The 15,898-nt window shown below is 47.8% G+C and overlaps 1 protein-coding gene across 5 annotated transcripts in view; it reads right to left on the bottom strand.

Moving 5' to 3' along the window:
- LOC126981474 (supervillin-like) overlaps nucleotides 1-15,898 on the bottom strand; it is a 229,315-nt gene that overhangs the window by 143,660 nt on the left and 69,757 nt on the right. The window contains exon 1 of one of the 5 annotated variants that reach the window (XM_050832546.1): nucleotides 13,761-14,198. The exons of 3 other annotated variants lie outside the window; for them this stretch is intronic. In XM_050832546.1, coding sequence (XP_050688503.1) covers nucleotides 13,761-13,818 — 58 coding nt within the window. In that variant the 5' untranslated portion in view covers nucleotides 13,819-14,198. Of the gene's footprint in view, nucleotides 1-13,760; nucleotides 14,199-15,898 lie in introns of those variants that run through there. One more of the 5 variants, XM_050832548.1, reaches the window with a different exon arrangement.

Raw genomic sequence — 15,898 nt, 5'->3', positions numbered from 1 at the left:
CTCTCTATATTCTGTCATCCAATATTCTCCTCCTCGTTCTTTTTTCCACGTTCAAAGTCCCCTCACTATTTTCTTTCCACCCCGGGGCGACTCTTCCCCTCACAGCCCCAACCGGCATCGTATAAACAGAGAGAACCGCTAACAGAGCTCTCTAAATCTTCACTAATCTTGTTTTTGTAGGCGATGAATTCACCCGGGGCAGACCAGACGACAAAAACAGAGGTGTGTGTGTGTGTGTGTGTGTGTGTGTGTGTGTGTGTGTGTGTGTGTGTGTGTGTGTGTGTGTGTGTGTGTGTGTGTGTGTGTGTGTGTGTTAAGGCAGGTATGAGGGTGATATCAGCGTGGGAAAGTGATAATATGGTGTCAAGTGTGGGATTAAACTTGCATGTATGAGGGACAGATATGTTTTGGGTAAAGATGAAGGACAGGTGTTCCGGGGGACAGGTAAGGGTTAGGTGGGTTGGGTGAGGGAGAGAAGGTGAGGGGGCGAGGGGGGGCAAGTGTTCTGTTATGGCGAAGGAGGAGGAAGGGAAGGAGGGATACGCCAGGTTTGGGCGGCGTAGTGTTAAGGAGCAAGGTCAGGCGGAGGTGCCGCGGAGGAAAAACAAAAAGCATGAAGGATCTCTGGATGGGCCGGGAAGCGAGGCGGAGGAAAGGTTAACAAGGAGGGAGGGACGGAGAGAGGAGGGAAGGACTAGGAAGGGAAGAGGAAGAGAGGTAAGGAGGTAAGGGTCGCTTTAAGGAGGTGCGGGAAGGATCTGATAACCAACACGAATAACACACCAAACTCAGACATCCTCCCTCCCTCCCTTTCCCTTCCCTCCCTTTTCTCTTCCGTCTGCCGGCATTCCTCGGATTGCTTCCTAAGGACCAATTTCTCTCCGGTTTAAATCCCCTTAAACAACTTGGGATTTCGTCCAAGAGGCTTTTGTAAAAGAGTTTCGGAAGTTTTTGACACGAAATTGGCTTCTCGGGTGGAGGGGCGTGAGGCGCGGCGGCGGGCGGGAGAGCGGCGCCGGGAAGCCTCTCGCCGCCGCCGTGTAGGTTTCCTTTTTACGAAATTCTCCATGGAGCAAAGCCTGGCCCGAGGCAGGGGTGGTCAGCACTCCGCGCGGCCTTATTCAGAGTATAAATCCGCGCGGGTCGGGTCGTGCCGGGGCGCTGGACGGGCGGAGATACGGAGGGGCGGCAGCGTGGGTTTGGGCGAGGCTTAACAGGATTATACTCTTTTATCAGCCTTAGCAGCCCTTTGGATGGCCATAGAGCGCGGGGGATCGGCGCGGCAGTACAGCCCCGACACAACATTTCACTAAGGCCGCCCCGCGAACATACGAGCCACAACTCAGGTGAGCCGCGTCCAGGTGTCACGGTGAGGGCCAAGTTACGACTCCTGCGGGAAGAGGCTGTAGCGGGGGAGCGGCTGGCACGACCCTCCCCTTCACCCCCTCCATCTTGTCCCTGCAGTGAGGACGTGGGTGTGCGGGGACGAGGGTTGTCTGCCGCGGGAGGAAGGGCGGGTGTGCTGCGTCTGTCTGTCCTTCGTCTACCCGGGCAACAGAACGCAAGGCCGCGGTGGTTTTGTGGTGTGAGAAGGACGAACACTCAGTGACGCGCCCAGACACCGGCCGCCCATACCCACACGCCGCATACCAGCTGGACACACACACACACACACACACACACACACAGAAAAACACTCCCAAGGCAAAACACCAGATCCACATATAGCTATCACACTACACACACACACACACACACACACACACACACACACACACACACACACACACACACACACACACACACACTTTTAAGGGGCTATCACACTGGGCTAGTTTTGCTCCAACCTCCGATTAATCGGCGGCACCGCCCACCTCCAGCACTTTTTCCGCCGACTGTTGGAACAAATTTGCAGCCCGCAGCTTTCGGGAAGGAACCGATTTGCTGGAGGAAAATTCGAAGTCAATTGACATTCTATGTAAATTGTTGAGAAAACAAAATAGTTTGCCATAATGACTATTTCTTGCAGAACTTGCAATACAGTAAGGATTATGAAGAAGAAAAAAAGAAACCAAAACAAAACTTTATAATAGAACAACATAAGTTGTCAGTTGAGCTCTTAACAAACAACCCCAAACTGTTATCTCCTTGCTAACCACTGCCGCCTCCACACACGCCTCTTCTTCTTGGCTTTAAGCTCATTGCAGTGAAGAAATAAAGAAGCTGCGGCGACAATTCTTCTCGGATAGAGGCCCGTCGTCCTGAAGAGGTTTGTCATTGTTGTTGGAGCTGGAGATAAACGTAAACAAACGTGTGTGCTTGGAGGTGTCGGCGGTACTGGCTGAAATCGGAGGTTGGAGGTAAAATAACCTAGTGCTATACCCCCTTTAGTCCCTCACACTCACCCACGTACTCATCCAGTCCCTCAAGCCCCACCCACCCACGCACGCCAGCGGCCACTTTCCAGCAGCCCTTCCTTTCCGTGAGAGTCGCTTCAGGTTTATCCAGTCGTACACAAACTCGGCAAATAAACAGACTCGCACGGACTTAGCCGTTTGCAGCGTGTGACCGAAATTTACAAATATCCCCAAACGCACTCGGGGGCTTCCTCGCCGGCAGTGGAGTGCGATTAGATTTGCGAATTCGGCCTCGAGAACGAAAAAAAGAAAACGGGAGGAGGAGGAGGAGGAGGAAGGGGAAGAAAAAAGCCAACACTGCACTGCCCTGGTTTCGCCCACTCTTTCTCTCTCTCTTTCTTTATATCTCTCTCCCTCTCCAAGTCTCATTTTTTTATCTGGCAACGCGATACTGTTTTTCCCAGGGTGCGGAGGCGGCGGCGGAGGGGCGGCATGAATGGGATCTCTGTGAATGGACCGCCAGGAGAGAAGGTCGGGGTGGAGGGGCGGCCAACTCTTCCTGCTTGTAGTGAAACCAGATTGGCGGGACCGTTTTGGCGTTGGCTCCCTCCCCTTAACACCAACACGTATCTCTTCCTCCCATATATTACCTATAGCTGACATATGCGAGGAAATAAGACGTGTTGGGATTGCGTGACGGCGCGTAGGAGAGGAAAAAACCCGCGGGAACCAAAGTCAAAACCACCTCGCCAATCTCGCTCCTTTAGTCCACTGCTACTTGGACTCCACCGGGCCAAGTACAGGCGGCCTTCAGCTCGTCTCCACCGCCCCGTAAAGGAGGAGAAAAGGGACACAGCTGGGCCACGCCATGAACCCGAGCGCCCGTGGTGGGTCGAGGGATTCATGAATGTCTTGAATGGGTCGTGAGGGGTGGCCGAGGGGAGCTCTTGGGTACACGATGTTTTACGGTCTGGCTGATTATGTCGTGACCTGTCGTCCTCTCCTTTTTCCTTCTATTTTATTTTTTATCTCTCCCAGTCCTTCTTTTATCCTTGTGTTTCTTCTTGCCTCCTTCTATCCTCCTATTGTTTTCTTTCTATCCTTGTATCTTTCTCCTATCCTTCTATTCTTCCTTCTTTCCGTGTATCCATCTTCTGTTCTCTTAATTTTTCCTTCTATCCTTCTAATATCCTTCTTCTATCCGTCTATCCTTCGATCCTGTGGCGGGGTCCTGCGCGAGTCCTTCCGGGTAAACACAGCTGGCGGGGGCGCGGGTGTGAGGCCCTTCAAGCATAGTCATACATCACAGCATCCACTATAAATAAAATCCGCCTGCGTCACTAACGGACTGGGGTCGTCCAAGAGGGGAGAGGGGGAGGGGCTCAGGCTTCGTTGGGGACAGTCTTCACGGGGCGGGACGGGGCAGGGAGGAGGAGGAGGAGGAGGAGGAGAACGTTTCGCTAAAATAATCAACTGAGTGTAAACGTTTAAATCTGCCTCCTGTTCGCACTGCGCCGCCATAGAGATGTTGCCCCGAGTCTCTGTGTTGCGTTGTGTTGCATAATGTACGTTCGTGTGTTGCTGGTTCTTGCCGGTGACGTATGCTGGCTCGAGACTCCGCCCAGTGCTAATCCTCGGCTTTAAAATTCTCCCTGACAGGATTTGTGGGGCAAGAAAACCTGGCTGCCGACATGAGCGTAAGCGGAGACATGAATATTCGCGGCAACAAAAAAAAATGACGTCCCTGGAAACTTCGTGCAAACTTGAGATTCAGAAGAGAAACTGACGCATTTTGTATTCAAGCATTTACACGACCACGGTTTCATAAGGTGGAGGTGGAGGAGGAGGAGGAGGAGGAGGAGCAAGAAGACGAGACGGATGAGCATGAGGATGAAGGAGTTAAAGAGAGAGGAGAAAAAAGGAAGAAAATGAAAGATGACAAGAAAGAGGAGGAGGAGAAGGAAGAGGACGAAGAAGAAGAGGAGGAGAGGAAAAGAAAGGATAAATAAACGAGAAAGAGGAGGAGGAATACAAGGAAAAACAAGAAGACGAAAAGGAAGAGAAGGAAAAAAAGGAAAAGCAAAAAGACAAGAACAAACAGGAGGAGGAGGAGGAGGATAAAGAGGAGAACAACGAGCAGGAGTAGGAGTAGGAGGAGGAGAAGGAGGAGTAAGTGGGTGTCGTTGGCGGGTGTCTAAGCTGAGTTCTCTCTTATCTCATCCAGCGTGACGTGTTTACTGTACGTGTCCGGTGTGGCGTGTGCTGCTGCTGTGGCGGGCTGACGGAGGGTGCCCCGCCTTCGCCGCGCCTCGCTCTGTGTTGATCTGCTACACCGCCTAAACTGTCTAACTTGTAAGCCTGAAGTTGGGGAATTGAAAGCTGGCGTGTGCGTGTGTGTGTGTGTGTGTGTGTGTGTGTGACTGAAGAAGGATAGACGGAAAGAAGAATAATTTAAAAAGAAGGAAGAATAGAAGAAAGATACGAGAATAGAGGGAAAAAAAGAATAGGATAGAAGAAAGATACAAGGATACAATGCTCTGTGTGTGTGTGTGTGTGTGGACAGGTAGCACACAGCAGGTGGTGATGTGCTTGTTACCGGCTATAGGTGTGACAGGTATGTGGCGCTTCGGTGTAAGGGAGCTGTCGAGACCACATTCCTCCCTTACCCCCCCCCCCCCACACACACACACACAGCCACACCCTCGCCCACACACACACACACACACACACACACACACACACACACACACACACACACACACACACACACATTCTAGGGTAGCCTCAGTACACACAGGAGCCCAGCTTAAGTGCCCTAACTGACCACAGCGCCCACAGTGAACCCATTACACACACACACACACACACACACACACACACACACACATTGGTAAAACTTGAGCAACCCAACACTGAGGCACGTTTGAATCTTCTTGTATCCCGTGAACCCCGATATCTTAAGCACATAATATAAAACGTTTCTACTCTGTTTCCTGTCTTAACTTTCCCAAAAATACCCTAAAATTCATGTGTGTATTAGTATATATTCTACTTTCTCTCTCTAATTCTGTGGTCTCATTTTTTTCTTCCTTTTTTTCTCATCTTTATTATTATTATTATTATTATTATTATTATTATTATTATTATTATTATTATTATTATTATTTATTATTATTTTCTACATTTACCCTCAACTTCAAGTGTGTATCTGTACTATCTATATACTTTTCTTCCTCTCTCATTCTCTTATCTTTTTCTTTTCCTCTTCTCATCAATATCATCACTTGCATCTTTATTTTACATATTTTCCACACCCCTTCGTACAATCTATATCCTTCGTACCATCTACTATATATACTTAACTCTCTCTCTAATTCTCTGATCTTTTTCTTCTTTCTCCTCTTATTATTTTTATCAATGGCATTCATTTCTACATTTTTTTTCACGTCCCTTCTTCCAGGTGGCTTTTTTACACCTGTGGCAGACGAGGAAGCCGTAATCCTACGAGGCGGAGGTGTTAAAAAAGGGAGGAGGAGGAGGAGGAGGAGTGGGGGGAGGGAGGGAACACCACGCCCCCTTCTACGCTTCCTCGCAACCCTTTCCTCCTCCTTCCTTCCACTCCTTCCCCCATTCTTCTCTTTCCTCTCCTTCGTCCCTCCCTCCTTCCCTCCATCTCCAACCTCTCTCGTTTCCTCTCCTCTTCTCTCTTCCTCCTACTCTTCTCTTTCCCCCCCCCCCACCCCCCATCCGCGGCCCTCTCACAAACAACACACTGGCTTCGTGGGAGGCAATATTAGAACACCAATATGGTTTCCGGTCCTCCTCCTCCTGCTCCATAAATACGAGCAAAGGAAAACAGATGAAGGGAAATAAAGGAAAGGGAAATAAAGGAAGGGAAACAAAGGAAGGAAAATAAAGGAAGGGAGGAAAATAATGTAAAGAGAATAAAGGAAAATAAATAAATATGAATGTAGGGAAACAAATGAAGGGAAATAAAGGAAGGGAAAATAGAGGAAGGGGAAATAAAGGAAGGGAGGAAAATAATGCAGAGAAAATAAAGGAAGGGAAATAAATACGACTGTAGGGAAACGAATGAAGGGAAATAAAGGAAGGGAAAGTAAAGGAAGGGAAACAAAAGAAGGAGATTAGAGGAAGGGAAATAAAGGAAGGAAAAAATAGGAAAGGAAACAAATATGACAAGGAAAACAAAGGAAGGAAAATCAAGAAAGGGAAACAAATACGACTCAAGAAAAATAAAGGAAGGGAAACAAATGAAGGGAAATAAATGAAGGGAAACAAAGGAAGGGGAATAAATGAAGGGAAACAAAGGAAGGGGAATAAATGAAGGGAAACAAAGGAAGGGAAACAAAGGAAGGGAAATAAATGAAGGGAAACAAAGGAAGGGAAATAAATGAAGGGAAACAAAGGAAGGGAAATAAATGAAGGGAAACAAAGGAAGGGAAATAAATGAAGGGAAACAGAGGAAGGGAAATAAATGAAGGGAAACAAAGGAAGGGAAATAAATGAAGGGAAACAGAGGAAGGGAAATAAATGAAGGGAAACAAAGGAAGGGAAATAAATGAAGGGAAACAAAGGAAGGGAAATAAAGGAAGGGAAACAAATGAAGGGAAACAAATGAAGGGAAACAAAGGAAGGGAAATAAATGAAGGGAAACAGAGGAAGGGAAATAAATGAAGGGAAACAAAGGAAGGGAAATAAATGAAGGGAAACAAAGGAAGGGAAACAAATGAAGGGAAACAAAGGAAGGGAAATAAATGAAGGGAAACAAAGGAAGGGAAATAAATGAAGGGAAACAAAGGAAGGGAAATAAATGAAGGGAAATAAATGAAGGGAAACAGAGGAAGGGAAATAAATGAAGGGAAACAGAGGAAGGGAAATAAATGAAGGGAAACAAAGGAAGAGAAACAGAATACCGACACAAAACGTTCTTCCCTCCCCTATTCCCGGCTATTCCTTAACTAACTTCTTGCTTGCACGTTCTTTTCGCTGCATGGCGTTCCTCGTCGCGGTGCAGAAAATAAAGGAAGAAAATAATAAAAGAAGGAAAACAAAGGAAGAGAAACAGATCACCAACACATAACCGCTCCTTCCCTCCTCCTATTCCCGGCTTCCTTTAACTAACTTTTTACAGGTTCTTTTCGCTGCCGTTCAATGTAACTCTCGCCGTGGAAAACTTGTGCGAGGTAGCTTTTTTCGTACCCGGTTCCGAAGCTTCGAACAGAGCGAGCACTGAATCATTTGCCGCTTTGGAGGGAAGGCGGGTTCACGGGCCTTTTCCGCCGCGCCGCGCCTCCTAAGTTATCCCCGCAAACTTCCTCCGTCAAAGAACAGACTAATTTGGTCAGGTCAGGTCAGGCGCTTCCTCCGCTTCTTCCACCTCCTACTCCTTTAGACCAAGTGGCTAGGAGGAGGGTGGAGAGGAGAGTGGAAAGGAAATAGACTGAGGAATGGAATGGGGAGAGAGTGGAAGGTACGGATGGAAGGGGAATAGAAGGGAATGGAAAGGATGGAAGGGATGGAGAGAGATGAAAGGGGGGTAGAAGAGGGTGAATGGATGGGAGAAGGGGAAGGGAAAGAATGGAGGGAGGGAAGGGGAATGGGAAAAGATGGAAGAAGGGGGTCGAAAGGGGAATATAATCAGAATGGAAAGGATTGGAAGAGAGGGCGATGGAGGGAGTTGAAGAGGAATAGGAGGGGAATGGGGATGAAGGGAGTGGAAATAACGTGAAATGGAGTAGGGAATGGAAAGAAAGGGGAGGAAGAGAAAAGGGGAATGGAAGGAGTGCAAGTGAGATCAAAGGGATGAGGATAACCAGGTCATACCAAGTACTATCCACCTCTACCCCCTTACCCCTTACCCCCCTTCTCCAAATTAGGTCAGCCCCGCGCCCCTCATTAGCCTCCCCACAGAGCACGGCAATTAAGTTCCCTCATTACCCCTTTAACTACCCGCTGCTGTGACGCGGGAATCAGGTCACAGCATTACCCTTACTGCCGCCCTTAATAGACCCGAGTATTTAGGGCACAGACGCACGACCTCTTCTCCTCTCCTCTACTCCCTTCCTTTTACTCCTTCACTCCCTCCTACACGTCCCTCTTCTCTACTCTTTCTCCACTCCTCTTTTCTTTCTTCTCCCTTTGTTTTCTTCCTTTCTATCCTTATTCCCTTCTACACTATTCCTCGCTCCTCTCAACGCCTTCTATTCTCCTTACTGCTATCCCTTTCCTCTAATCTTCATCTCCCTGCCATTTTCTCCATTCTGCTTATTCTCATCTCTATCTAATTGTCCCTGATTCGCTTCTCTCCTCCTTTCCATCCAAGCCTTCCTCACTCCCTTACTCCCTTAGTCTGCGTCCTCCCTCGTTGCCTTCTCCTTCCCTCACTTTATCTACGTCGCCCCGCTGCCCTCTTCACCCTAACTACCGTGAAGGACACACACACACACACACACACACACACACACACACACACACACACACACGGGCCACACACACGGGCCACTATCAGATGACAGCCGCTCAAGACGCAAAACAGCGGCTGTGCAATGAAGGCAAAGACTCAAGACGGATGGAGGGACACGAGTAAACTTGACGTGTAAACAAACATCTGGAGGAGCGTGTGCAGGCCAGCGCGAAGTGACGAAACTAGACCGCGAAAACACGCTGATGATTATTATTTTTTTTTCGCTAGCTGAGTTTGGTGCACAGTATAGAGGAAACACGAGTAGATAGGAGGGTATCAGGACACCTCTCCTCCCGAAATTGACCTCTCTTTCGGCCACCTCTTTTGATTCTTTTTTTTAGGAGCAGCGAGCAGCGGGCTTTTTTTTTATTATTGTTTCCTTTTATCGTGCCCTTGAGCTGTCTCCTTTGTTGTAAAATAAAAGAAAATGATAAGAGTCGTAAAAACATATGGCAGTGTAGGGCAGATTAATGGGTTGAAAATAAGCTCTAAAATCACCCTCATGATTTCTGTTTAGTTTAGGTTTAGGGCATAATGAGGAACTGTATGGAGAAGAAGAGTTATTTTGAGATGTAAAACAACAGCTGGTGATGCAGGCCAGAGTGAACATCTAAAACTAGACTGTACAAACACCCTTATGATTTTTGTTATCTGGCTTTGGGGCACAATAAGAGACTGTATAGAGGGAACACGAGTAGATGTGAGAAGTGATCATATATTTGGTGGATTGTAGGGCAGAGAAGTGTGTCGAAACTATAGTCTTCCAAATATGGCAAGGCCGGTCTGGCGTAGGCTCCCGCGGGTCCTTTCCTCCCCTCTGCTCTGCCACACATTCCCAACACCTATCTCTTCCTCTCATATGTAAGCTATAGGTAACATATGAGAGGAAAAAAATAGGTGTTGGGGCTGTGTGGCAGAGCAGAGTGGAGAAATGGACCCGCGGGAGCCAACGCCAAAACGGACTCAGACAATTTGATTTCACTATAGTCTAAAAATATCCTCATGGTTTTTGCAAGCTGGGTTTGGTGCATAATAGGGGACTGTATGGAGGAAACACGAGTAGATATGAGACGTAAAAATATATTGGAGGAGTGTAGAGCAAAGTTGTGTTAGTTAAGTTTGGTATAAAATAAGGAATTGTGGAAATGGAAGACCTAGCAATTATCCTACGCATTTTGTTAGTTATCTTTAGTTTACAATAATCTTTACGCATACTGTGTTTTGTTAAGTTTGATCAGAATGTAAAGAGGGACTAGACATGCGAAAGACCCAATTAATATCCTATAAAATTCCTTCCTTCTTATCCTATCTTCATCCCTCCCCTCAACCTTTTTTTTCCTCATTCCACAGAGACATCACATTCCTCATACATTCTCCCAATACATTCCTCATACTTCCCCCACATCATACTCCTCAGACTCCACCCTCATCATACTCCTTATACTTCCCCTTCATCATATTACTCATACTCATCCCCCCTTTTATTCCTCATTCCGCAGACAGACATTACATTCCTCATACTTAATCCCCATCAAATTCCTCATAGTACTCCATCCCCCTTCCTCCTCATACCCTTAAAAGAAATTCCTCTTACTTAATCCCCATCAAATTCCTCACAGTACTCCATCCCCCTTCCTCCTCATCCCCCAAAGAGACATCACATTCCTCAAGCGTCCTCATTGCAAGTCAGTTTCAACTTTACAAAAGGAAATTCAACGACGACAAAATATTTCGGGTGGTCTTAAAAACTTCCCCAAGACGCACCTCCGAAGTTTCCCGTCCCGGCCGCGGCGCAGGTGACCCCCCCCCCTCCCCCCCTCACCTGGAACGAGCATCTCCCTCCCCCCTTCCCCCCCCAGTGATTACAGGTAAATTGTCCGTTGTTTGTGACGTGTTTTGTACAAGGACACGTGCGTGGCTATCACCTGTTTGCACTTCATCTGTTGGCCTTGTCTCTTTCTGTCTATCTACCTGTCCACCACTCTGTATCTGTCTGTCTATCTTTCTGCCACGATGTCTGTATATAGGTGCGTAAGTTTATGTCTGTTTTTCTCTCTGTTAAGTGCCTGTTTCTGTCTGTCTCTCTTCTGTATGTCTTTCGCCACGTGTCTATTTTCCTCTCTGTGTCTGTCTTTTGCTGAATGCTCTCTCTCTCTCTCTCTCTCTCTCTCTCTCTCTCTCTCTCTCTCTCTCTCTCTCTCTCTCTCTCTCTCTCTCTCTCTCTCTCTCTCTCTCTCTCTCATCCCTGTTATCAGTGTCAATCAGCATTTTAGTTAACCATTTTTCTACGATGTCTTCCTTCCTTCCTCTCTCTCTCTCTCTCTCTCTCTCTCTCTCTCTCTCTCTCTCTCTCTCTCTCTCTCTCTCTCTCTCTCCATGACTCACTCAATAATACTGTTTTCAGGACCGAGTTCGCTGTTTTCCCTCGCCGTCGGATTAGTTCGTTACGCCCGTGTTTAACATTTACGAGAATCGCTAAGAAAGTCGCAAGGAAGCGGTGGTGCAGCGAGCCACTTCAGCAGCAGATACATACTTAACTTTAGTACTGAGGGGGGGGGGGAGGAAGGAGGTGGATTCTCAGTGGTGGGTGAGGGGATGTGATGGAAGGAAGGGAGGGAGGGGAGAAAGGAGGTGTACTGTCAGGGGTGAGGGGATGTGAAGGAAGCAAGGGAGGGAGGCGAGGGAGGAGGTGTACTGTCAGGGGTGGGTGGGGGGAGGGGGAGAAAGAAAGGGGGAAGGTGTATGAAGTTAATAAATTTAGAAGAAGAAATAACAACTAAAACTCTTGCTGACTCAATATTGCTTTTGAACCACGCTGAAAGAAAGTGAAAACAGAGAAAGGGAAGACAGAGAAAGGGAAAAGGTTAGGAAGAAAGAAAACTAGTGTAGAAATTAGATAGGGGAGGAAAGGGAAAAATAAAATAAAAAGGAGATAGAGGAGACGAGGAAGGAAGGAAGGGCAACGAATCTCAGGTGTGTATAAGATCTCAGGTGTGTATAAGATCTTAGGTGTGACAGGTAAAACAAAACAAAAACAACAAAACACGAACACTTACATAAAGACAAACAAATAAAATAATAAAAAATAAAAAATCTTACTGAATACGAACAGTAACATAAAAAAACTTACTGAACATGAAAAATTACACAGTTAAATAAAAATAAACAAAAAATAAAAATAATGATAAAAAGTCTTGGCGAATCAACTTGCTTCGGAGCCGCGCCGCACCGCTGTTCGAAAACCCAGAAAGTAAGGAAGAGAAAGCCGCCGCAAGTTTGGGCTTAAAAGGAAGAAAAGTTTGGTCCTGCACACACACACACACACACACACACACACACACACACACACACACACACACACTCTTGGCGGGACTTAATGTTCGCGGGGCAGACCGACTCCCTCCCCGCCAAAAACCCGCGGATAATCTTCGCTCTGTTTGCAGAATGTGTGGCTCAAACTCGTGTAATGACGGCGAGAATGGTATTAAAAGAGAGTGGTGGTGGGATGGGGGGGTGGGGGGGGGGAAATCGAGGTGGTGGTGGTGGCGGTAGAGTTGGTGTGGGGGTGTAGTGGTGGTGGTGATGGTAGTGGAAATTGTTTTGGTAGTGGCGGAGGAAGTAGTAGTAGTAGTAATAGTAGTAGTAGTAGTAGTAGTAGTAAGACAGTATTACTAACGAGAACAACAGAAAATAATAACAATAACAATAATGATAATAAAGATATAATGAAACAAAGTACTGACGGGGCAACTTTAAGAGAAATGAGTGAAAGTTTATCAGTTTTATTCTTAATAATAATAATAATAATAATAATAATAATAATAATAATAATAATAATAATAATAATAGCAACAACAACAAGTCTAATATTAATAAGGAAACAGAATATTCTTGGCCAACTTTAAAGACAAATTAGTGAGACTTTATTATATTTTCTTTGCGGCCGCGAGTTTTCTTCCCTCCTCTTCCTCCTCCTCTTCCTCTTCCTCTTCCTCCTCCTCCTCCTCCACCTGATGCCTGAACGATGTGGGGAAAAAGGGGACTGTGCCGCCACCTTTTTTTTTCCTCCCTTCCTCTTCCTCCTCCTCCTCCTCTTTTCTCCACACATATTTTCCTCAATTTCCATCTTTTTTCCCTTTTCTTGTTTCTTCCTATCTCCTTCTTCCTATTTTCACCTATTTACTTTTCAACCCTTCGTCTTTTCTTTCATACATTTATCCTCCCTCTCACCCTTTTTCCTCCCTTTATTTTCCTCCTCACCCTCTTCACCCACTTTTTCGTCCTCCCTTTTCTTTCCTCTCATTTCTTCATCCTCGTTTCTCTTTCTCTTTTCACTCACTTTTCCTTCTCTTCCTCTCTCCCTTTCATTCCTTCATCTTCCGTCTCACTCCTCTTCACACTCCCTTTATCCTCCCTCCCTTTCTCACGTTCATTCTCCCTTATTCCTATCCACTCCCTTTCCCCACGTTTCTCCCTCCCTCCCTCTCTTTCATTTCTTTATCTTCACTTATCTTTCTTTCATCACTCTCCTCCCTTTCTCCACCTTACTCCCAACTCCTTTTACTTTCTCCTTCAATCTCCTCATTTTTACTCACCTCCCTCTCACACTCCCACACTCACCCAACTATCCACCTCCACACACTCACTCTCCCTGTCTTCCACCCACTCATCCACCTACCACCTGTATTAACGTCTTCAACACACCAGACTTTCCACTCCACCCAGCACTCCACTCTCCACCCTCGCCTTCCTTCCTTCCTTTCTTTATTCCGCTTCCTCCTTCCTCCCCCTGAAAGAGAGGTCCTTCAGGAGGCTTACCACGTTGAGGAGGAGGAGGAAGAGGAGGAGGAGGAGGAGGAGGAGGAGGAGGAGGAAGAGGAGGAGGAAGAGGAGGAGGTCAATCATCAAGGTCCACTTACCCCAAAATTCAAGGCGCCGAAGAAACATACTCCGGTTGTAGGCGCAGCTGGTGGCCATGACGGAGAAGGAGGAGGAAGAGGAGGAAGAGGAGGAGGAGGGGGAGGGTCACCGGTTTATGCTCTAAGCTTCTCGAGGACAAGTGAAGCTTCGGGCATGTTGGCTTCACCTCTTCGCTTCCCCCGAGATCAGAACGAAAAATCTTCCTCTCCTCTTCTCAATCTCTCCTCCTCCCTCGCCTCCCTCCGTCTCTCCGTGTCTCTTCATACACAAACACACACACAAACACAAACAGGGGATCGGCTCGAGGACGGTCAGGCGAGGTGTGTAACTTGGTGTTTGGCGTTCATGTTTTATTTTCTTTCTTTTCCTGTTTTTTCGTTTTCCTTTTACGGTCACGTCTTGGTCTTTTCAGGGTTATGGTTTACACTCAGTCTGTCTTTCCTTGCTGGGGTGAAAGGTTGACGGTAATGGCACTTGTTTTACACTTCAGACACACACACACACACACACACACACACACACACACACACATCATCACACACCAACATACAAATTCCTTAACCACGCGTGCCCTCAAACACACCAACACTCGCTAAGACGTCCCCCGCTGCTCACCACTCCTTTCACTCTTGCTCTCACTGTCAATGAGGGAAAACAGCTGCCCGGGCTTTTGTGTGGGGCCCAGAGCTGCTGTTTTTTGTCTCTCCAACACAACGGCGGCATCAGTGGCCCGCGTGTTTGTTCGTGGCGATAGCGAGAAGCCGGGAACACTGAGCCACTTGGAGCAAGACAACAACATTGACGTCAGAAGCCTTGCCACTGTGCCTCTGCCTTCTGCTTCTGCCCTTTCTCCCGCCCACCTCTTCTGCCACGACTATTGCTGCTGCTACCCCTGCTGTTGTTCCTTGTCACTGCCCCTGCTCTTGCCCCTTCTTCTGCTACTACTGATCCTTGTTACTGCTTTCTGTTGCTGTCACGACCCCTGAACCTCTACCACTGATACTCTTCACTCCCTGCTACTTCTACTGCTGCTCGTTACTGCTTCTACTTCTGTCCCTGTCACTTCCCCCTTGCTACCGTTTGTTGTTACTGATGCTACCCCTGTCATTGATGATTTTTACTCCCTTGTCACTGCCCCCCCATCCCGTGCTAATGCTCCTCGTCACTGTTCTTGCTCCTCATCACTGTTCTTGCTCCTGTTCCACATCACTGTCACTGTCGCCGCCTCCGCCTTCCTCACGCCCTCTAACACGAAGCTTTGCCCAGTGTAACGATGAAGCAGAAGCAACAGCAGTGACGTAAAAAACCTTCTCACAACCCTTGGCTCTGTCCCCCTGCCGCCTAATATATAACGAAGCCTCCATGACGCCTTACGTTCTAATGTTCTTGTGTTCTTATAACGATGAAGCAAAGGCGAAAGCAACATCCTAACAACAACAGCAACGACACTAACAACAGCAACAGTGACGTAAGAAGCCTTGCCACTACCCTGTCCCTGCTCCCTTGTCCCCCTGCCTCCCCCTTCTCCCCCCCCGCTATAACGAAGGGTCGCCGCTATAACGATGGTCGGCCGTAACGCTGCTGCTCCCCGTCGGACTTACGGTTCAATAACGGCGCCGCGCGAGACAGCCACACAGGGACGCACAAAGGACGCCCCACTCGCCGCCCAGAAATATGTCCTCAAAAATGGTTCTTCCTCGCATATACGATCCATTTTTCTGATGTTACCTGCCCTCACCTCGCCTCCCTCACCCTCCCTTCCTTCCTCCCTTCCTAGTCAGTCCCGGTAATCCCCTCTCCTTCCCTCCCTTCCATCCTAGTTCTTCCCCTAGTTGCCCTCTCTTCCTCCCTTCCCCGTCCCTGCCAAGTCACCCTCCCTTCCTCCCTTCCTAGTCAGTCCCGGTAATCCCCTCTCTTTCCCTCCCTTCCTTCCTAGTTCTTCCCCTAGTTACCCTCTCTTCCTCCCTTCCCCGTCCTTGCCAAGTTACCCTCCCTTTCTCCCTTCCCTTGTCACCCTCCCTTCCTCCCTTCCTAGTCAGCCCCGGTAATCCCCTCTCCCTCCCTCCCTTCCCTTTCCTACTCAACCTCCCTTCCTCGTCCTCAACCTCTTCCCCGGTCACCCTTCCTCCCTCCCTCC

The sequence above is a fragment of the Eriocheir sinensis genome, chromosome 48, assembly GCF_024679095.1.
Source record: "Eriocheir sinensis breed Jianghai 21 chromosome 48, ASM2467909v1, whole genome shotgun sequence".
Classification (NCBI taxonomy): domain Eukaryota; kingdom Metazoa; phylum Arthropoda; class Malacostraca; order Decapoda; family Varunidae; genus Eriocheir; species Eriocheir sinensis.
This window is presented reverse-complemented; position numbering and strand designations above follow the sequence as displayed.